This window comes from Nipponia nippon, unplaced genomic scaffold (assembly GCF_047370975.1).
Source record: "Nipponia nippon isolate SJK-2023a ecotype South Korea unplaced genomic scaffold, ASM4737097v1 scaffold_15, whole genome shotgun sequence".
Taxonomy (NCBI): domain Eukaryota; kingdom Metazoa; phylum Chordata; class Aves; order Pelecaniformes; family Threskiornithidae; genus Nipponia; species Nipponia nippon.
The window spans coordinates 6868547-6889456 of record NW_028262331.1 but is presented as its reverse complement, the minus strand read 5'-3'; the positions used below and the strand labels follow the sequence as shown (position 1 = coordinate 6889456).

The window sequence follows — 20910 nt, the reverse complement described above, 5'->3', positions numbered from 1 at the left end:
ATTTCTTGGTTAGCAATCGTAATTACTTCAGATTTTAAGCCCTCCGTCCAAATTTGGCATACAATAAACGTTATAATTAAAATCAATTATGAGCATTTTTAAGCTCAGCCAAAAAGATCTTAGTATGTGGATCATGTTGCCTCTGAGGCAGGTAAGGACAAATATCAGCCCTTCATCAGCAGGAACTCCTCCTCTTCCAGACAGCTGGAACTCTTTCCATCAGGGGTGCACAGTACCACTCACTCTGGCTCTGTCATGTTAGCTGTCCCCACACACAAACCCAAAAAATGAATGCAAATTGCGCCTCTCCTCAAGGTCCATCAGCTCAGCCATGTTCTTGTACAGAACAGCTACACTGAACAGCCCGTTACGCCACTGGAAGCCTCCCTTACTGAAAGGTAGAAGGCCTAAATGCCAAAACAAGCAGGCACAGCTAATGAAGTGGGAGAGCAGCAGAAATAGGTGCTCAGCTTTCCAAGTTTCTATAACAGCAAGTGATAATTTAAAATCTCCAGCAGATACTAAAATAGGAGGGTAATGAAGCAAGAGAACAGATTGCACAAAAAGGAAGAAGTATCCTATGGAGTTTGTGACCTGTTTACCATAAATAAATAAATAAATAAATAAATAGCAAAACAACCCCCTGAGGTAACAGAGTTAGCATGAGGGACATTAGTGAACCTGTCATGTGGAGAAGCCTGTAGAAGCAACTGTCATTACAGAGCAAAAGAGGATTGATTGGCCACACAAGAACTTGGGAAAGAAAGGAGATGTGAGAGAAAGAAAGGGGAAGATTAGGAAATCCAGGACAGCAGGAAAGTCACTCTGGATATTGCCCAACTGACACTGCTAGCCTGGTACACAGCAGCTGAAGGCCTAGAGCAAAAAAGCAGCCGTTTGGGAATACAGAGAAAAGAGAGAACACACAAGCTAGCTCAACTTTTTCTACTCCAGACTGAATCACTCAGCAACTCTGCCTGCTCTGTGGCAAGTGGAATATCACGATTTTGCATCCTTCATTAGGATTAATTAGTTCACTTGTTGACAGTATCAAATGAAAGGCCAAGTGTTGGCTTAGTCAAGGAGAGCGACATTTTCCTACTCCTTTAGGAGCTTTCTGGTGAAGGCATTCTCTCCAGGGAAAGCTTGGTCTGTCCCTGGCAGTGTAACTGTTCTCTGATCAGAGGACAGACTCCAAAATCAGTCTTACTCCTTTCAGTACCATTAACATTCACTGTTATTAAAAATAAGAAATATGTTATTTTTTTCTCTGTGATCTCAAACCGTGAAAACAACAGCCTAAGCATTTTGCCCTGTTGTATCTCAGGGAGCTGGAAACCTTCTACCAGCAAGAAACTCTTACAGCAGTTACCATGGTAACACTGGTAACAGATATTTAAAGGCAGCTCACTCATAATCACATCTATTAGGTATCAGGAGGCTTTAGTAAGAAAGACACAAAAGGCTTGAAACCAGGGAACCAGCCAGGCTTAGTGATGGTGTAAGTGGACCAGAAATTTATGGAGAGAGATCTGCTTATACCACTATTTAGCTGGACACAAAGGACTCCTTCTGTTCAAATCTGAAATGGCACTGAAGCTTGCACAGAATAAACTATTTTTAGTTAGCCATTTAAAAATGGGTTCCGAAAGCCTCATTTCAATAGTGGTAGCTCTATGAATCCTTTCAGAGCGGTCATTGCCAGAAGTATAATAAAAAGCTGTGCTACAACTCATCTCACATTAGAACCAGGCTGCTGGAAATTCCCCAGCCTACCAACGTCACCTGGAGGGGGTTCCTTCCCATGGGGAAACATCGGCGGCGGCTGCAGATAACATTGCTCTCTGCACCCACCCCAATGGCCTGACGCCAGAGAACCAATGAGCCCCATGCCTCCAATGCAGCCACAAACTCGGCTCGAAAGAGACCTTGCCTCCCCATCTGGAGGACTGGGTAGCCTAAGAAATAGTGTCACACTGCTTTTTAGACATTATTATGCAATGAGGAAACTTGAATCTGGATAAACACGAAGCTCACTGAGTTGAGGAGGTATCTTTGGTGATATAAATGTTAAATAATGTATTTCTTTGGGTTCCAGTCTGTAGCATTCCAGTCCACTGGAATGTAACAAAGAGAATCTGAAGAATCAGATCTCTAGATATGAAGCCACTTCACCAAGCTGGCTAAGCCCATGTAACAGTCATCAAATTGAGATTTCCTTTCTCTTTTTGCTGCATATTTCCATGACAACTTTTCCCCAGTATCAACTTCTTTATATTGGAAAGGTCTCTCAAAAGAGAGTTTAGGCTTCTATAGCAACAGCTAAAATCCCTGGGAGATGATGGTGTCTGAAACTTTATACAGATCTTTTTTTAGACCATGAGTTACAACACAAGCACATTTTGAATTTCATAGGTGAAAACAAAAGCACCTGTAATATTAGGGACACTGGGAAGAGGGGAACGAGTGACTTGAAGTGGGACAAACACAAAGAAACCACCTTACTGTCAAAAAGGACATGCACTTTGAGATATGAAACGTTAAAGAGAGAACACAGGATCAAACAAACATCTTGAAAACCCACATCCTGCTCCTCTCTGAGTTACAAAGCAGAGTCACAAGGAACAAGTCTGCTGATCCTAAAAGGAGATTTTATTTAAATATTTCTCTGCAGTCTATCTTATATTGACCTGAAGAAAAAGAAATTAAAAAAAAAAATCAGTGAGTCAGGATGCCTATTCGGTTTTAACTCACATATACCTTCCATCTAGCTACAATCTAACCTTTTTTCAGTGCTTTAGCTGTTTGCCATGGTAGTGACAATATTCTCCAACATGGAAAGCCTTGCTACCTCAGAAGTAAAAAATAACTGCACTCTCAAACAAATAAATTGGTTAAACTCATTAAGCCACGGGAAGTACAGAAGTTAAAGCAACTATCCTTTACTGAATTTAGGTATATTTCACAAAGCACTTTACTTCTCCAATGCCCTTTCAAACCTAAAATCTTTTAAACAACAGAAAAAAAAATACTACATTCACAACCTGCATGAGAAGTAGGAAAGCATCAGCCTTACTATATAGAAGACTGTAGAATGGAAACTTTAAGTGGTGCTGCCAGAATCAGAGCCCAGCAGGCCCCAACTCACTTCCTTTTGTAGCCCCTGGAAACCTCTTTGCTACACCTGAAGCAAGGTCAGCAGTGTGACCAACTGCAAAGCAGCCATACTTTCTTCTGTTTGTGGTGTGACTGAAAGCTTTTCCTTTTTTCATTAAAATATCCATTAATTTATCTCCTCTTCTTCTCATTCCCCTAGATCACCACAGTTCTGGTAAGGGAAAAAAGGTGCAGGCAGGTAGGCATGAGTGAAAAAGAATGGATTTAATCTCATTATTATTGACTGCCACCTTCAGCCCCTTCCTGCCCAGTTAGATAACTTCGGAAAAGATGCTGAAACTGGCAGTTTTACAAAATGAAGTTGAACGCTATGAAAACTTTTGTTTGTTTTAAACAGTAATGCCAAAAGTGACAACCAAAGCCTATTCAAAACCTGGGAGCTCTACAACTAAAAGACATATGCAAAAACAGGATTTCAGGAAAAAAAAAATATTGCCAAGGTTTATCTTGTCTGGAGAATATTAAAGTGTGGGAGAAAGACTGAGTCACTGTAAAGGTCAAGTGAAACACAATTATTTAATATCCCCATGTGCTGCCCTCTGCTGAAACAGATGCTGAGCACATTGGAGCATTGCAGAAAAACTCATGATCATCTGCACCTAATACTGTCATCACACAGGAAAGAGGCACACTCACACGAAACGAAAATGTTTCATCTGCGACTAGGCAAGGTTAAAAATAACCTAAGTTCTTATACTGGACTTAACAGCTCCAAGACTAAAGTGTGCTTTCAGGCACAGCATTCAGATGATAAGAGCCTGGTGAAGGAAGAGGATCAAATGCGTTGGCTACACACGTCTGCAATAATGAAAGTTCACAGGTTTATAAAAAAAGAAATAGCTGAAAGTTTCATTTGAACAGCTAATTTATCAAAGATGTGTTTAGCTCTCAGATTCTCGCTCCAAGCCTTAATCTTCCATCTGATTTCACTCAAATGAAAAGTTTGTTCAGGCACATGAGAGTATTCAAATACTCAAGCACATATATTTGTTCCTATGTAGGACATAGAACAGCGTGAATGGGAAAAGGAGAAAAATATTTAAAAACCTAAGGGGGGGAATATAACATATATATATATTAATATTTCTAAATAAATATAGGCATTTTATATAATTATATTTACAAAATATTTATTTATAAAAGTATTGCATTTACAAACAAATAGTAACCCAGTATTTTCCCAAAAACACAGGAACAGAGAAAAAAGTCAAAACAATATCCCAGCTATACATGTAAACTCTCAGTGCTCAGATTCGAAATCCAACATATCTTTTTTTCCCTTTACACCTTTGGAAAATAGGCTTTGCAGTGTGACTTCAAGATCAGCCCAACTAGGTTATTTTGGATCAAGGAGAAGATTGAAATCTAAAGTTCAGGGCTCCTTAGGGAGATCATCCCACCAGCAACCTTCTCTACCTTGTAAAGATACTGTTTTAGTAGATTTTCACAGCACACTTTTCAACGGTTTCTGACCTTAAAAAAAAAAAAAAACAAAAACAACCAACAAACAAACAAAAAAAGGAGTAAAAAAAGAGTGGAGAGGGAAGAGCACTGGGCAGGTGGACGCTACTGGTCCAGCCAGTAGAGGGCAGTGGAATTTAAGAGGAAAGTTGTTGAAAACGAACTTCGTATAATGAAATATTTGAAGTGGTAAAACAATCAATTTAAATTGTTATTGGAACCTACTTATCCAGTCCTAAACTAAGACAGAAACAAGACAAAGTGCAAAGGATAAAAAGAGAAAGAAAATTGATTACTTTGGGATCTCTAAAGAGTTGTGTTTCAGGGTATCAGGAAGATTTCATACTTAGGGCATTGTTTAAAAATAATTATTAAGTCTTTCAAATAATTTTCAATTATTGCAATACACTATTTCAAAGCATTCTATTGAAACCATCACAGCTGTTTCTCAGGGGTTTAAAAACCTACGGGTAGCTTTTAAATTTAAAATAGAAAAATACCACAAAAGAAGTCAAGAAAGCTATTTTTAAGGCATACCTATCCTCATTTGTGCTGAGCTGAACAGAAAACTGGTTCTAGTCCACAAGAACAAGAAAGTAAAATAGGCTAAGCAAAATGCAACACAAGCAAAGCACCTGGGAGATTTTTTTAATGTTCACAGCACCTCGTTTACCGAGGGTAAAAAGCATAAAAGCAACATTTCTCATCTCGTTACCAAACAGAACAAGCACCCAAGAGCCAAGGTTTCTATGTGATTTGCCATGCGCTAAGTTTGCATTTGGTGACGGAAAGACAGATTTTGGTTATTCTCTAAGCCCTCTTGACATATAGAGGTCCTGAAATAAAATTGCCGCTTTATGCCAGAGGCAGCCAAGGTTTCCTCAGAAAGGCTATAGGTGATAGCCTGATACTCTGGCATTTTTACCTAGCCTGTGGAAAACATGGAAGAGCGGAGATAATTTTTTCTGAGCTCAGGCTAGGAGCTGATACGCTGAGGTGCCATGAGGCTCTTCAGCTCTCACCTCAGGCGACGCTTGAAGGCTCTTGGGGTAAACCGCAGGCTGCCCGGGCTCCAGCCTCCCCCCAGGTGCACCACAGCACTGAACCACCGCTCCGTGGAGCCAGGGCTTCGGCAGGTGTTGGCCTCTGCACCGGCAACGACAGCGGCAGCCGGGCTCGGCGCCCACCCCGCTTCCCGCCGGGATCCGGAGGGCTGCCCTCGTCCCGGCCTCTCCAAGGGTGGCGCGGGGAGAGGCTGCAACCGCCCGCCCCGTCGCGGGGTGCGGGACCTGTTGCCCCCAGACACCAGCGCAGCCAGAATTCAGTCAGGGGGGAACGGCGCGGGAACGGCGCCGACGCCGCGACACCTCAGAGCTTCCCGCCCCTTACCCGCACCTCAGCCAGGGCAGAGGGACTCGGTCCCGCACTGCGGCACCTCAGCCCTCCCCCAGCCCGGGGCTGCCCCGGGCGAGGCCGCCGGCCTGCCCCAGCCGGAACCGGAGACCGAGCCCGAGCCGCGCTCACCTGCTGCCGCCGCCGCCGCTCTCAAGGATGCTCCAGCCGCCGGAGCCCTCACCTCACCTGCAGCGGTCCCAACGGCCGCCAGGGGGCTGGCGCGCAGCACGCCGGGTAATGTAGTCCCCCTCCGTCCCAAGGGACTGCCAATCCCGTGAGGCGCCGCGCCGCGGAGCCTGCCGGGAGTTGTAGTTCCCTCTGCGTGCGCTGCTGGCCGGGCCGGCGCCTCCCCTCAGCGGAACTACAGCTCCCGTGGGCCCCCGCAAGCCGCCACGGCTGCCGGGAGTCGCGTTATCGGTGCCTCGAGTGGGCCGCGGCGCGGCGCCGGGTGTCCGAGGCCGGTCATGGCGGCAGCGCCGCCGTCCTCCGCTCCGGGTGGCCCGGAGCCTCCCCCGCCGCCGCTGCAGTACAGCCTGCTGCTGCAGCACCTGGTGGGCGAGCAGCGGCGGCCCCGCGCCTGGGACCCCGCCGCCCTCGGCGGCATCCCCAGCCCGCCTAAGAGCGAGGAGCAGAAGATGGTGGAGCGGGCCATGGAGAGCTGTGCCTTCAAGGCGGCGCTGGCCTGCGTGGGAGGTGCGGCGGGGGCGGTGGAGGGAGCCGGGGGAGGCTGGAGGGTCGGGGCAGCCAGCTGCGGGGGCGGCTGGGGAGTGGGGGGGGTCCCGTGGCGTCGGGAGAGGGGCGGATGGAGAAGAAGCTGCAGCAGAGGGACGCCCGTGTGTAATTTTCCTCCCTCTAAGCCTCCTCCAGTGTTTGTCACAGGTCCCAGGGAGAGATCTCTGTCTGTCTGTCTGTCTGTCTGCCTTGCAAAGGAAGAGGTGCTCACAGCCTTTCCTCAGCACAGCACAGGCGGCCAGCGAGGAGGGTGTCAGCAGCAGTGTCTGTAGTATCAAGAGACAGGCCATTTGTGTCCTGCGCTGCTCCTTGCACGCTGCAGCGTTGACAGACAGGGGGAGCAGAGGTGCTCTGGTGCCTGTGGGGAATGTGCTGCTCAAATCCGGCCAAGGTTCATTTTATACTGTTTTGTCTTTTACAGGATTTGTTCTGGGAGGCGCATTTGGTGTCTTCACAGCTGGCATCGACACCAACGTTGGGTTTGATCCTAAGGATCCATATCGCACGCCAACCGCAAAAGAGGTCCTCAAAGATATGGGGCAGCGAGGTATATCCTACGCAAAGAACTTTGCCATTGTGGGTGCCATGTTCTCCTGCACCGAATGTGTGGTGGAATCTGTGAGTAATAACTTCTTAAGGATTAAGAAATGTTTTCTTGTACACTTAATCTCTTTTACTAGATCCAAATAAGTATGTATATCCCCTTTGTAATGGGGCAAGGGAGTAGGCTAGTTTGTTCTGTTTCTTGGCCATCAAAGCTTTTCAGCTTTGAGACCTGTCTTCAGAACTGCTGTTCTCTGACAGAATGAGCAGAACAGCATGCAGTAGCGAAGGCCTTTTCAGTTCAAGTCCTGAATGTATTGGCAAGTAGAGGCATTACTTTTTAAAACCCTAGCTACAAGTACTTGTTGCTACTTTAAAACATCAAACTGCAAGTTGCAACATGGTAATTTGAGCCTCTAAAAATTCCATATGCAGAAAGGGATCCTTTGATGAAAGTTCTTAAGTAACAGGCCTATTTGCATCTTGCCCCTGCAGCAAGAAATGACCTTGTGCAGCTCAGTCATAAATCTATCATCCATTTTCTTAAATAGGAAAATTAGCCTGTTATGAATTTGAGTACTGCCTTTTAATTGAAAGACACAGTTATTTCTTAACTCATCTAGAAGAACAGTGTATCTTCTTGCACAATGGAGCATAACAAAGAGATCTCTGCACTGGTGAAAAACTAGGGTGCTCTGGCTATGGACATAGTACATCTTTGTCAGCAGAGTGCTGTGGCTCGCACCTGTGCTGAGAACCATGGTGCATGGCCAGGCTCAGCGTTGCACTCATGTAGTTACAGTGCCTTTAAAATCTCTGAGCTGGTGCTAGTGCACAGTGCTGTGTTCTGGGGGCTGTATCAGCTCACCTGAGAATCTTTGCCATAGCAATGCATTGCACCATGTGGATTTGTTTTACCTCTCCCGGTGACCCGTTCCTTCTTCTTCTCCTGGTCCTGCAAGTCTTATGTTTGAGAGTACAGGGGGCCATCTGCTGAGAATAGAGGGAAAAACATCCTCACATGAGAAGGGTCTGGAAGGTCATTTCATCTTTCTTGCTATTAGTACAGATACTGAGTGTTTATTCCATATTTACTTGTTGACAGTGATTTTTAATTCCACAGTATCGTGGAAAGTCAGACTGGAAGAATAGTGTTATTAGCGGCTGCATCACAGGAGGAGCAATCGGCTTCAGAGGTTGGTAGTACCTGCTATGTGTAATATGTATACCTAAACCTGCCTATTTCTGTGATAAGACTCAGATTGATTGATTATGCAGTATGCAGTAACAGAATTTAACAGTAATTTAACAGAACACACGTTACAAATCTCTTTGCATGTGGTTATGGTGATGTCAACATGAGACTGTACTCCAGACTGGCAGAACTGCTCTCTCTATTGCTTTTCTGTCAGCTTGAAAGATCTGTGTGGGTAGGGAAGGTTTGGTCGTACAGGACAGTGAGATTGGAGGAAAATCAACAGAATTGACTTGAAAGAAAAATCAGGAAATGCTGTTAGCTATCCACACTCTTCCATGGTGTCGTGGGGAGGGAGCCAAAAATACATACTGAGCAACTTTCTGAAGCTACAGCTCTTGTGTTAACACAGCTCTACTTATATATACTGTTTCACTGGCAGTAACTCTGTTAATTCACACACTGTGTAAAATGCTTTCTTCCTTTCTCACCTATCCATTCAAACAGGCAATTCTATTTAGCTGTAAAAGAGAAGGAGCACTGGGATTTTAGTTCAGCAGGCACTAGGGGGGACTTTGGAAAGCCTTGAGTGCTAACAACATCTGGAGAAAAGCCCCAAGTAGGAAGAGAGCTGCTCTGCTCATCAGAAATATCAAACTTCTCTCACCTCTCCTTAAGAAAAAAAAAAACTGTCCACAGAGCATAGAAGAAAAGAAAGTGCTCTTGAAAGTGCTTCTAATTGAGCTTGTTAAGTTGTGTCTGTCCTGGACCTAATCCTCTTAGAGCTTTCAAAGCAGTAGCTGCTCTTTCTATCCCTCCCTAGGGACAGCAAAGCCACTTGCAGCGCTCAGATCAGAGCGCACTGAAGTCAGCAACGGCCACTGGCATTTTCTCTTCTGTCCCTTGGGGGGAAACTTAGCAACACAGCGCCCAGCCAGCGTGCCGTGCTAGTCCAGCCATGGTAGTTTAAGTAAGTCCAGCGTGTGCCAGGTTCCCCCCCTCACCTTGGGCACTGGTAGTGCTGGTGTGACCCTGGTAGCAGACTGCCAGGTTCCTGCAGGTGTAAGCTCTTTGAGCCAGACCAGCGTAAGATAGTTACTGGGAGGAAAAATATCTTTCCTGTTTTGTCTCATTCTTTCCCACCCTTTTTGCCTTGCAGCTGGTTTGAAGGCAGGGGTTATCGGCTGTGGTGGATTTGCCGCTTTCTCCGCTGCAATTGATTACTATCTACGGTAACAGTGGGATCCCTTGGGAGCAAGTTTCCCTTTTGTTCCAGTGCTGCTGCTAAGAGCTTGCATCACGGCAGAAGAACCATCAGGCTTACCTTTCCACTGCCTTTGGAGTCCTGATCAGTGCAAGCTGAATGGTGTTGGCTGCTTTTCCTGAATGACTAACAATAATCTGGCTCTGAGCCCTGGCGTGCTGCTTCAGGCAGACTTGCGGGAGTATGCAAGGATGGAGCCAGGCGCAGTGAGCAGTATCTCCAGGACGGATCAGCTGACTGTCAGTTTCCAGGAAACAAGCCTGGACTCTGAGCTTTTTCGATCCTTTGGGTCTGATTTTGATTAAGTCTGTTGCTAGCATCAAAAGAGGCAGGAGGACAATCTTCAAAAAGAAATGCAGTGATTTAGGTTACCGTGTATTTGAATGTGCTGCAAGTGTTTAACAGTTATCAGTTTGCAGCTTGCTACTCTGTTGGGGAGAGGTAAGAATCTGTGGAGAAATAGTTTGTTCCAGGTTTTTCTTAAAATACCAGCTGAAGACAAACCACCATCTGTACAACTTGTCTTATTTCAAGCACAGAGATGAGCGCCAGATTTCTTTACCATGTCTTAAAGGGAAAAGCAAAAAGGAATCCTTAGCCTTAGAACCATGTGGTTACTGGCAGATGAACAAAACGGTTTAAGGAGAAAAAGAAAGAGGTTGTTGCAGAAGTATAATTCTCTGTAGCCACTTGGCTAGCCTGATTTAACCTCGCTGTGGGAGTACAAGTAATCTTGCTACTGCTTTAACTGCCACAGGCTCACACCATTAGTTCCAGTAGTTTGATGGTGAGACTACAAAGTAAAGTTGTGAGAATAAACCACTGTTAGACAGATAACTGGGCATTCACTTAGCACACAGTCTGTTTTCCATCACGTCCCTGTACCACCTCTGAGTGCCCCAGTGTTACATGGGGAAAGTGAAGTGTTATTTCTGCAGAACATGGGTACTGAAATCGAAATATCTGTTCACTAGCTCAAGGAGCTGCTCACTTTTTGATTTGCATTCATATTAGCCCTCTTGCTTTTCCAACCAAGCTCTGTTCTCAGACCTCAGCACGTAATTTTTATACTCTGAATAGTTTAGAATGATTTTAACCTTCCTTGAGCCACTCCACAAGGGCAAACACCCACCCTCATCTTTTTGAGGCAGCGGAATTTCAGATTCAGTGCACACACCTAATGGGGGTTCTTCCAACCGCTTCCCCTCCTTTGCATCCACAGTTTGACATCCCAGAAGGGTGACAGCACTTGCTTACCTGGAAGAGCAATACTAGCAGGGTGGTTTGGCTGATAGGGTGGTCAGTTTGGAGGCATATTGTCTCCCATTCCCACATGGAAAGAAGTGGGGAGACAGCACCATGTGATCTGTCAGATGAGGTTTCCAGATTGCCTGATGTCCCTTGCTGTGCCTGTTCAGTATCCTCAGGCCAGAAGCTGTGCAAGTCAGCTGAATTTTAAGCTTGAGTAATTCTGGGCTGATTAAACAGGCTGGCTCCAGACAGTCCAGGGTTTTTTCCTCCAGAATGTACTGAAATGCAAGGATGTAGCCCAAACCATAAGATGTCTCTTAAAAATTGTCTGGCACAATGCCTGTGCTTATACTACTGGCTTGAAGTGCAACTAGCGAGATTTCCACGACAGAAAGAGAAGCTGTGGTGCCAAGGTGATCAGCTAGTGCAAATAGCAACACCATGGGGCTCCTTTTGTGCAAATGTTGGGGCTTTGCATTTTTATTAACATTTTTTTTCTCCTCACATAGTTTACAGCCATTTAAAGTTTATAATCTACAGAAATTGAAACAAAACACAACAAAAATATATCCTTAACAACCTTTGAAAGTCAAATATTAATTAACAGTTCTATTCTACCTGTAGCTGCAAGAGTCCACCCCCTTCTTTTCCTTCCTGTAGGGACAAACAAAAGCCGGTCACGGGGACGGCTGCAGCCTGTCGTGCTGGGGCTGTGTGGACCGGGCCTCCAGCCACTGTCGCGCAGGGGTGATTTGGCTGTACAGAGTCTCCATCTGGGCGGACAGTATCATGGACAGAGACTTGGACACATGTAACAAATCAGACACACACAGGGATCCATTGTGCAGTCACATCTAAAACTCTGCCTCCTTACTGGGTCCAGGGCCAAAAGAGACGCCTGGTTATTTTCTGCAATGCTGTTTCCCTTCTGTTTAGCTGGTAGTCAAGAGGAGCAGGGTCTGGAGTGTGAGCCCTTTGGAGGGGGACTGAAAGACCTCCCCTCCTTTAGTTGCTTTGCTGGTGCGGGGCCGGCAGGTGCTGCCTTCCCCGGGGATGTGGGCTTAGGACATACCTGGTGCATTGGTGGCAGGCGACCGGGCTCTACCTGGAACAGTCTCTTAGTTGGGAGGGTAAAGGCAATGCCGCTGTTAGCAGGGATAAGCTTGGTCACTTCTGATCCATCTCCATTTGGCACAGGAGAGCACAGGGCCAGCGCAGTTGGGGAGGGGGCTTTTCCCACGAGAACACAGACTCGGCTCACAGAGCGAAAGGTTTCGTGTTCCAACAGGTACCAGCACCTACCTGTTAGTATGGGAGGGTGGGGGACATACCAGGAGCCAGGCACTCGGGCAGCCGGAGCACAGCCTGGCAGCGAACACAGACACGTGGCCGTCCTGCCTTGGGACACAACGTGACAACTCCAGCCATCAGCCTGGGGGTTAAGAACTGGAGCTACTAACTAAAACAGACCTGAGCTGGCCAGGCATGGCTAGCCCAGCAGCAACGGCTTTGTGAGTAAGAGCAAATGAAGCACTTCTGCCTCTGGCAGTGAGGGCCATGAAGGCATTCCTCCTCCCGTCCCTCTGCGCTGGTTTCCAGGCTGGGTGACCGTCCAGCTGCCACAGAGAGCATTTGCCTCTGGCAGCCTGGCTGGCACCAAGGCAGGGCTACTTCTATGCTGCCGTTTGCCCAGTGCCTGGGGCAGCGGGGAAGGCCAAGGGGGGGAAACAGAAACCTTCCCATCCTCATGGCCACGGCAGGAACGCTGGTGCCCCGGCAGGCTCTGCCACAGGGTGCAGCCGGCACCAGCAGCCCTTACGGTAGTGCTGGGCTGCCAGCGGTGTGTGCGCCTCACTCATGCGTGCCTCGCTATGGCAGAGATACGGGCGTATGGAAATGGCAGGGACCCTGTTCCCTGCCCTGCCAAGGCTTCTTGGGGAAATTGTGGGACCCATGTGCCCCGATGGGACCCTATCGGTGCCAGAGCACAGACCTGGGGTCAGCCCATGGTGGAGGGAGCAGACCTGCCTGGCTGGCCATCCCTCAAGCATGCCGTGGATTGAGACCAGCACAGCACCTCTCGCTCCAGCCTCGTGTGATGGGTTACCCCAAAATGCTACTCAGAGGCGAGAAACAGCGAGGGAAGTAACCACCATGCTACACGCACACAGGCAAAGCACAGGGTAAGGGCTGTAGAGGGGACTGGCCTGAAAGCACCCAGAAGAGACGTGGCGAGGAGAAAGCAGCACCCTGCTCCTCTGCTCTCACGGTCGTAGGTTTGCTCGGGCCAGAGCAGGATCCAGGCACGGGGTCCAATGTTTGCGCAGGCAGCAAGCCAAAGCAGAGCTGGTCGTCACCATCACCGGGGAGGGAAGCCCATGAGCTCCCAGCCTCTGAAGCGAGCTGGTGCTGCACATGCAGGTGTGGGGCAAGGGAGCTGGGCAGTGAAACAGGCACTCGTGGGATGCTGCAGGCTTCGAGCTGGGCAAGACGGGGTGCCTGGTAGGAGTGAGCAGGCAGAAAGGAGTCCAGGAGAAAACTAGCCAAGGGGGGAAGCCTGTGTCCACAGCCCTTGTCAGTCACTACCTCTTCCATTGAACAAATATACATAAAAACATTTCTTGAACACAAGAAGGGACATAAGACACGACTACTTTACAGAGAGGCACGGTGCCTGGGGTGGGACCGGGCCACTGGCACGCGATTGTACAGGAGCTGCAGGCGGCACCATCCTGGGTCCGGGCCGGTCTCCCTGGGGGGCTGCGATCCAGTCCATGTCCCCCAGCAGGGAGCTGGGAGTGTTTGCAGCTGGTGCCTTCTCCCTGCAGGCTACACGTCCGTGGAGAAGTAAAGTGTGTTGCGTTTCAGCTCAGTGAAGGAGATGGGAGGATGCTGCAAGTAGTAGAGAAGGACCTGGACCTGTAGCAGGCAAATGGGGGGGGGGGGAGGGGTTAGGCAAAAAAGGGGCAGAGCTGCCATGTCCCAGCTTGTCCCTGTGCAAAGAGGGACAAGCAAAGAGGGACAAACCTACCCAGACAGGCAGGTAAACCCCTCTGCTCCCCGCCCCAGGGTGCTGGCATGGGCTGCGGCCCCACACTGCCAGCATGGCTCTTACCTGGGCCATCACATCGTGCGACCAGATGTCAGAGGCCAGGGTGAGGTGTCCCTTGCTCTCCCCTTCTGAGGGTCTCAGCAGTGTGGGCCCAAAGACCGTGGCCAGGTTGTGGAGAGACATTTTGTTGATGGGCTCCTTTTCAGCTACCCTGCGGGGTACGGGGAGACAGGGAGCGTGAGCCCCTAACGCTGTTCTCCTGAAGTGGGACAGCCACGGGGCGATGCGGGGGGTGAGTGCTGATCTCCCTTTTCCCAGCTCCCAGCCCTGGCAGGGCACCTCTGGCTTGCCATTGCCCTTCACAGCCCCCGGCAAACCCAGGTGCAGGACAGGGAGCTCTGCCCCCTTCATGGCCTCCGCTGGAGCTGCTGGGCCTGGCTGGGAGCCCCGGGTGTGATGTGGCAGCAACCAAGCCCTTGCTTGCTTATGTGCTGCGGAGCCTCCACCCTTCCCGAGCCCTGGCAGGGTATGGGGAGCTCCGCACCAGCCCGCACCTCCTGCACCCGCTCCCCGCAAGGCTCCCTACCCCTCCGACCCCGTGGGACCCCAGCCAGCCTGCACCGAGGGAACCAGGGCCACAACACTGCCATGTTAGGAGGCAGCTGTGCTTGCCGGCACAGGCTGCACGGTTGAGCCCCAGCCAGGGGAGCAGATGTGGGAACTGGCTGTGCCCGGTTCTCAGGATGGAAATGGATTTTTCCTTCTCCACCCCCTAGCATCAATCACTTTTTCTGTTTAGTTTTAGCCAAACCAGAGAAAAAAAAACGCTTCATGATGCAAGTAACATGAGCTGTGAGCCCCCGTCCCAAACTTGTGGCCAGCTCTGGCCAGGCTCTGAGTGCTGCACCACTGCCCTGCCCACAGCCCCGTACCCTCTGTGGGTTTTGAGGCCCCAGTGAGTCCTAGACCCATCCAGCCACAGGTTTGGATGGGCTTCATCTGGGCCAAGATAAAGCCCAGCAAACCACGCATTGCTGCACTCGCCCCAGGATGAGCAATGCGGGGTGTCACCTGCAGCTTTGGGACGTGTCTGCAGAGCTGACCGTCTCTGGGTCTTGACCACCCACTGCAGACAAGTTACAGGGATTATTGCACCTCGTTTTGCAGGGGCTACTGCTGGACTGGTGGGAAGGGATGCAGCACTCAGTTTTCCCACTAAGGGGGACACCGCACAGCTCCCAATTGATTCCCTGTCCTGTGCTGAGGCCAGCTGCTCTCCCCATGGAGAACTCGTCCAACCAGCTGCACACCGGCTGCGGCAGCCAAGAGCCGCATCCTGCCAGAGGACGCGTGCTCCCTGCAGAGCTGACCCGCCCGAGTGGCCTCGCGCCGCACAGTCCCCGCTGGCACCGTGGCCGGTGGCCCTGGGGCGCCGGGGGCTGCTCTATGGGTCAGAACGGCTCCAGGATCCCTCCAGCATCCTACAGGGCCCACAGAGAGGAGCCGTGGGAAGCCAACACCCACACCAGCCAAAGGGACTTACAGCCTGCTGGGCCCCAGCCTGAACGGGCTGCAGCCTGGCCAGGACCCCAGCAAACGCACTGGAGCCCGGAGAGATGGGGCAGGTGGGACACAGCTGGGGCTGCACCCTCTCAGAGGGGCTGGAAGAGGAAAGGGGCACTCTGCTGCCACCAAGCCGCCATTGCTGGCCCCGGCTGCTGCCCGCAGCCCTAGTCTGCACCAGCACAGCACTATCTGCCTCCAGTTCAGGATCAGCCTGTGGCCACACAGGCACCACGGGAAGCAGACAGCTGCTCTACGTCTGCTCATGTCCCATCCTCACGGCAAAGCAACAACAGACCCGTCCTGCACCACCTCCCGCCTGTGCCCGGCAGCCCTCCGGGAGCCGCTGCTTGCCCTGCTCAGTGAGCCAAGCCGAGCCGTTACCTTTTCAAGTGCTCTAGCAGGAAGAGGAAGGTGATGAGGTTGGGGTCAGGCAGCGAGCGGAGAAGGTGCATCATGCAGTTCTCCTTGGCAGCAGGATCCGAGAGGGCTGGAGACAAGGAGGGAGAGGGCTCAGGACAGGGGCTGGTGACATCTTGTGCAAAGTGGGACCCACCATGACTGGATGCCTCCCTGCAGCCGGTGCACAAGCGGCCAGCCCTGCTCCACCAGGCTCTGCCTGCACCCTGGGGAGCAGCACCATGAGCCCTGAGCTGGCCTGGAGCCAGCAAGGACAGCCAGGACCGAGTGGGCCGAGCTGGGAAGGACCCTCAGGAGTCTCCCATCCCGGAGCAGGCAATGCCAAACAGCCACGGTTGGGCACTGACGCCTTCCCCACCCCCCAGCCCTTACCGATCCCCTCCATGAAGGCAGGGTAGAGTCTGTCAGTGAGAAGGGGCTCGGGCAGCTCACGGAAGTACAGCTTCAGTGTGCCAGCGATAGCGTTGATGTCCATGTCACTCAGCATGACCAAGATGTCCTTGTTATCTGTCCAGAGAGCACCCACATGTGACACCTCCTGTGCCTCCTTCCCCTCTGGGTCTCAACCCCCCGCATCACCCCAGCTACCCGGGCAGGCTGCCGGCCGGAGGGCAGGCACAGCATTGCTGGGTCCACAGCCCCATTTAGCCAGGCTGGGGCTGGGAAGAACCGAGCAGTTCCCGCCCGGCTGGGCAACGGGACATGGAACAATTTGCAAATGCATTTGCAACGTTGCCCTGAGTCAGTGTCTCCCAGGAGCCGGCCAGGCGCGGCAGCAGCTCAGAGACACCAAGGCACAAACAAGGCTGGGACCTCCGGGCGTTTGCTTTCCCAGCTACATCCTCCTGCTCACCCCCAGACCCTTCCTGGGCACACCAGCACATTTTGCACATGGGCAGCGCAATAACCAGACCCTGGGCTTGCAGGGCAGGGGACCGGGGGAATCCCGATGCCTGTGAACCCTCCCAGGAGAATATGATGCGAAGGGTGGCCGTCCCCCAGAACACTCACTTGCATCAAAGACAGCCTTCAATGCCTGGATGTCAGTGGCTACCCCAGAGATCCTGTAGATGCCGACCTCTTCGATGCCCCTCTTCTCCACCTCCTCGATGCACTGGCGCACGATGTAAGGCACCTTGGAGCGCTCGCGCCTGGCTCGGAAAGCAGAGGTGTGAGCAGAGATTCCCGGGGGACACTGCCATGGCCAGCCCAGCCCTGCCAACCCTGGGCCAGGGGCAGGATGGGCATGCTGGGTGGGAGGGATGGGGCTGCCGAAGGAATGGGCAAGTCCCCAGCAAAGAGCAAAAGCTGAGCTCTCCTGGTGTTGGTGAGAGCAAGGGACATGCTGCAAGGATGGGGCAGGTCCCCCGACTCCCCCAGCCCCAAGCCCACAGGGACCGGAACAGATCAGTGCCCCCAGCCCCGCACGTACTTTGTCACGACGCTGATTTTGACCCCAAAAACACCAGTCTGCTTTTTGGACGGGGTCCTCTTCAGGCTCATGTCTCTGCTCGTGAACTTCATAGAGAACTCCACCTTGATCTGCGGGAGACGGTGTGAGTCCAAGCAGCCCAGCCCTGGCCCACCACCTCCGTGTCACATGAGGACATGGCCCAGCCCTGGGAAAGGGGCCATCAAAGCAAGGGGCTGTGTGTCCCCGCAGCCCTGCTTACCCCGTTCATCTCAATCACGTCCATGTGCCAGTTCTTTGTCTGCACCGCCTGTGGGTCCAGCTGCGAGGAGAGATGGTGTGTGAGCTCCGTGGGGACACAGCCCCATGCCAGCCCCGCTGCCGCCCCAGCCCAGCGGCCCCTGAAGCCCCCGACCCGCAGATGGTGTCAGGCACAGGCCATGCTCTTCCATAGCAATGTGCTGCCCGTGGCAGGAGGATGGAGACGGGAAGGTCTGGGGTCCCTCTGGCCGTGCCCCGAAGCTGGGTGTGCTCAGCCTCCCTGCCTGGTCCCCCCTATGCCCCCGCGAGGCAGCGCTTTAACCCACACCCTAGCAGCAAGAAATTTCCAAGAAATCAGGACTATTTCTGGCGGCAGATTGATGAAACAGAACTAGGGCAGCATTTTCCGTGCAGAAAAACAACATCTCCCCATAGCCAAGGCTATTTATAACCCCTGGGAATGACGGGCTCCGCTATTTCTGGCTTTGGGGCTAGCAGGGGACTCGGTGACGCTGCCCCGGCGCCCGGCCGCTGTGGTGAGGTGCTGGTGTTCCCAAGGTCCCAGCACGTGCCACAGCACGCGCCAGGCCCCAGGGCTGGGCAGAGGCGGGTGCAATTGCCTTTTGGGGCTTTTTGTCCCCAGCCGGTGGTATCGATCCGGCCCCATCGATCCCTGTAATGCACGGGCAGGCAGAGGGGCAGAGCCCGGCACTAATGTCCCCTCGGGGAAGGGGATGGGATGTGGGAGCTGGCAGGGGCTGATGGGGGCTCCCAGGGCTGTGTGTGAGCAGCTGCCAGTCAAGGCTCACGCCAAGCGTGTGGGGTCAGTCCTCAAGGACGCAGGGGTTTCCTACAGCTGCTGGCTTGGGAGATGCTCCGGGCGAGTGCAAAGATGTCCAGAGCTGCTGCTCTAGCCATGGAGCTGGTGTTCCCTGCCCCAGCTTCTGCCTGCCCATGAAACCACTGCACATCATGACTGGGGGGACCCTGGGGTCCCTCATGTCCCTCCCTCACGCTCCCGAGGACAGGCTTGAGCTGCCCTGGCTCTCGGCACAGACCCAGTACCATAGCATCACCCCATGCCCAGCCCCGTGCCACGGTGAGCCTGAGCAGCTCCTTGGTGGCCATGGTGCCACGGAAAACACTGCGGTCTCCAGCATGGCCCAGGCATGGCTCCTAACATGGAGCCCTCCCCAGAGCCCCTGCCTCAGCCCCACCAGTCCTGCGGCTGCTGGGAACAGCACCGGGGGGAGCGGGAGGAGGAGGAGGAGGAGGAGGAGGAAGGCTGCAGCTGCCCTGGGCTCCCAGGGAGCCCTGCAGCAGGTTTGAATGCCAGGATCATGAGGCTGCAGCCAGACTGCCACCAACCCCAGCCCTGCCACTCCAACTCCTCCATGTTCCCTCCTCAGCACCAGATCCCCCCATGGTGCTGCCATGCCCCCACCACAGCCAACGCCAACACAACGCCGCCTGTCCCATGGGGCTTTCACTCCTTTTCCCCACATATAGCCAGCTCATGGCAGCATCCAACCCTGCGAGCCCCAGTCAGCGGCAGCAAAGCCCTTCGCCCCCTGGCCAAGTCGGGAGCCACAGGCCTCCCTGCTCTGCAACACAAGTTTAATTGCAACCACCACATATGTCTTCCCCATCCCTGTCCCTCGGGTCCCCCTGGCTCCGATGGCCCTAGCAGCTCACATCTAGAAGGGCTTTAGCAGGGCTCTGAAGAAAGCTTTAATAAAAGCCAGGTTGGCTGCTGCCAGCACCGCAGACCTTACCCCGAGCATACCATCTTCCCACAGCCGCTTGCCCCGGGTTGGGCAGAATCGGCCCCATCCAGCTCCCCGCAGCAGCCAGCATGGCCTCGAATTTGAGCTAGTTCAGCTGGCACCACCAGCCCACGCTCCCTTCCAGCTGGTGCAGGTTGCCATGCACCCGCAGGGCACCGGGCTGTGGCCTGGCCCCAGTGCCCCTCTAGCCCTGACCACTGGCACCCCGCACAGCGGGCAGCACTGCCATGCTGCCCGCTCCCCGCAGTAAGCAAAGCCGCGGCCGATGCTTCATCTCCAGGCGTGGGAGACAGATGGGAGCATCCACCCACAGTACCAGAGGCAGCTCTTGCCCACGCGGTGCTGGCAAACACCCTGTCTCAGCTACCACCACCATCTCCTTCTCCTCCAAAGGGAGCTGCCTTGCTCCAGCATGGCGCGGGGTCGTCCCAGGCTGGTGGGGAACTGCTGGCCTGGGAGCCCCAGGGAACAGCCTCCCTGCCAGCACCGTGCAGGATGGCACAAGTGACATGCTGCTGTCCCAGACGTCGGCTCCTCTTTAGCAGCTCAGCACTCAGCTGGCTTCAAACACCAGCCTGTGCCTGGGGAAACGGCTCAGCCAAGTCACCGGTGCCTCTCCGGGCTGCTCCCTCCTGCATCTCAGGGGACTCTCAGCAGCAGCACAGCATCCACGCCCAGGCCAGCATCCACCACGGTGCCACGCTCATCCACGGTGAGGTGAAACACCCCCGGGTCCCAGCTGCAAGGATGTGCCATCATCCCATTTTCCTAAATTATCCAGAGATGTTTGCTTGCAGGACAAGGCCCCTGGTCACAGAGCGAAAGGTGGCAGCGTGGCAGGCGATGAGCATTCCAGCAGCCCTGCAGAGCTTCGTGCATCCTGGGGAGGCTCTGCTCGCAGAGGGCACCCCGAGTCCTGCTGGTGCTTGCCTCCCGCAGCCCCTGCCTGCTGCTTGTCCCATGCATGGGGCGACTGGACTCAAGGGGACGAGGCCACATCCTGGGATTTTTGTCTTCAAGGCACCTTCAAGCCGTTCATCGTGGATACAGCTCCTGCGCAGGCAGTGGCAGCTGAGACAGACCCAGGCAGTGCCAGGTCCCCGGCGCTCCCAGGTGAGGAGCTGGGATGGCTCCAAACCCTCGTGGTGGCTCTCCAGGGCCCTGAGCACCGGGATGCTGCGGCAGGGTAGGAGCTGCCAGGCTGGGCACATCCCTTCCTTGTGCCTCACGCCCATGAGGTCACCCAACCATCAGCAGGGGTGACGCCATTGGGAGCAAACCAGTGACTCAGCCGGTGAGGCCATCTCTGCCACGATCCTGCGGAGCAGGATCCTGGGGGAGCTGCTACAACCAGGGTCACTTCCCATCAGCATGGCACCCACAGCCACCCCAGCCTGA

The 20910-nt window shown here is 52.6% G+C and overlaps 3 protein-coding genes across 9 annotated transcripts in view; 1 reads left to right on the top strand and 2 right to left on the bottom strand.

The window, feature by feature from the left end:
* Window positions 1-6230, bottom strand: part of SPECC1 (sperm antigen with calponin homology and coiled-coil domains 1) — a 102940-nt gene extending 96710 nt beyond the window's left edge. For 2 of the 3 annotated variants that reach the window (XM_087751653.1, XM_087751651.1), the window contains exon 1: window positions 6163-6225. The gene's annotated coding sequence lies outside the window, so the exon portion shown is untranslated. Of the gene's footprint in view, window positions 1-6162 lie in introns of all 3 variants that reach the window. The other variant, XM_087751654.1, reaches the window with a different exon arrangement.
* Window positions 6231-6411: 181 nt separating this feature from the next.
* TIMM22 (translocase of inner mitochondrial membrane 22) lies at window positions 6412-10274 on the top strand. Of its 2 annotated transcripts, XM_087751728.1 has the most exons (5): window positions 6412-6726; window positions 7187-7383; window positions 8432-8504; window positions 9327-9473; window positions 9663-10274. In XM_087751728.1, the coding sequence occupies exons 1-4, from the start codon at window positions 6498-6500 to the stop codon at window positions 9452-9454; spliced, it is 627 nt and encodes a 208-aa protein (XP_087607854.1). In that variant the 5' UTR covers window positions 6412-6497; the 3' UTR covers window positions 9455-9473; window positions 9663-10274. The 2 variants fall into 2 exon arrangements, with proteins under 2 accessions (XP_087607854.1, XP_087607855.1); XM_087751729.1 differs by lacking the exon at window positions 9327-9473 and having other exon boundaries at window positions 6416-6726.
* Window positions 10275-11466: 1192 nt separating this feature from the next.
* Window positions 11467-20910, bottom strand: part of ABR (ABR activator of RhoGEF and GTPase) — a 42086-nt gene continuing 32642 nt past the window's right edge. For all 4 annotated transcript variants that reach the window (XM_087751725.1, XM_087751726.1, XM_087751727.1 and 1 more), the window contains 7 exons: window positions 17727-17786; window positions 17486-17595; window positions 17065-17204; window positions 16426-16560; window positions 16018-16123; window positions 14134-14281; window positions 11467-13937 (listed from right to left, as the gene is read on the bottom strand). In XM_087751725.1, coding sequence (XP_087607851.1) covers window positions 13848-13937; window positions 14134-14281; window positions 16018-16123; window positions 16426-16560; window positions 17065-17204; window positions 17486-17595; window positions 17727-17786 — 789 coding nt within the window. In that variant the 3' untranslated portion in view covers window positions 11467-13847. The remainder of the gene's footprint in view (window positions 13938-14133; window positions 14282-16017; window positions 16124-16425; window positions 16561-17064; window positions 17205-17485; window positions 17596-17726; window positions 17787-20910) is intronic.

Excerpts from the sequence above, each read along its gene's own strand:
- TIMM22 (XM_087751728.1), top strand. The coding sequence starts at position 6,498 with ATGGCGGCAGCGCCGCCGTCCTCCGCTCCGGGTGGCCCGGAGCCTCCC. Across the intron at positions 6,727-7,186 it reads GGCGCTGGCCTGCGTGGGAG|GATTTGTTCTGGGAGGCGCA; the intron begins GTGCGGCGGGGG and ends TGTCTTTTACAG. Across the intron at positions 8,505-9,326 it reads AGGAGCAATCGGCTTCAGAG|GGACAGCAAAGCCACTTGCA; the intron begins GTTGGTAGTACC and ends ATCCCTCCCTAG.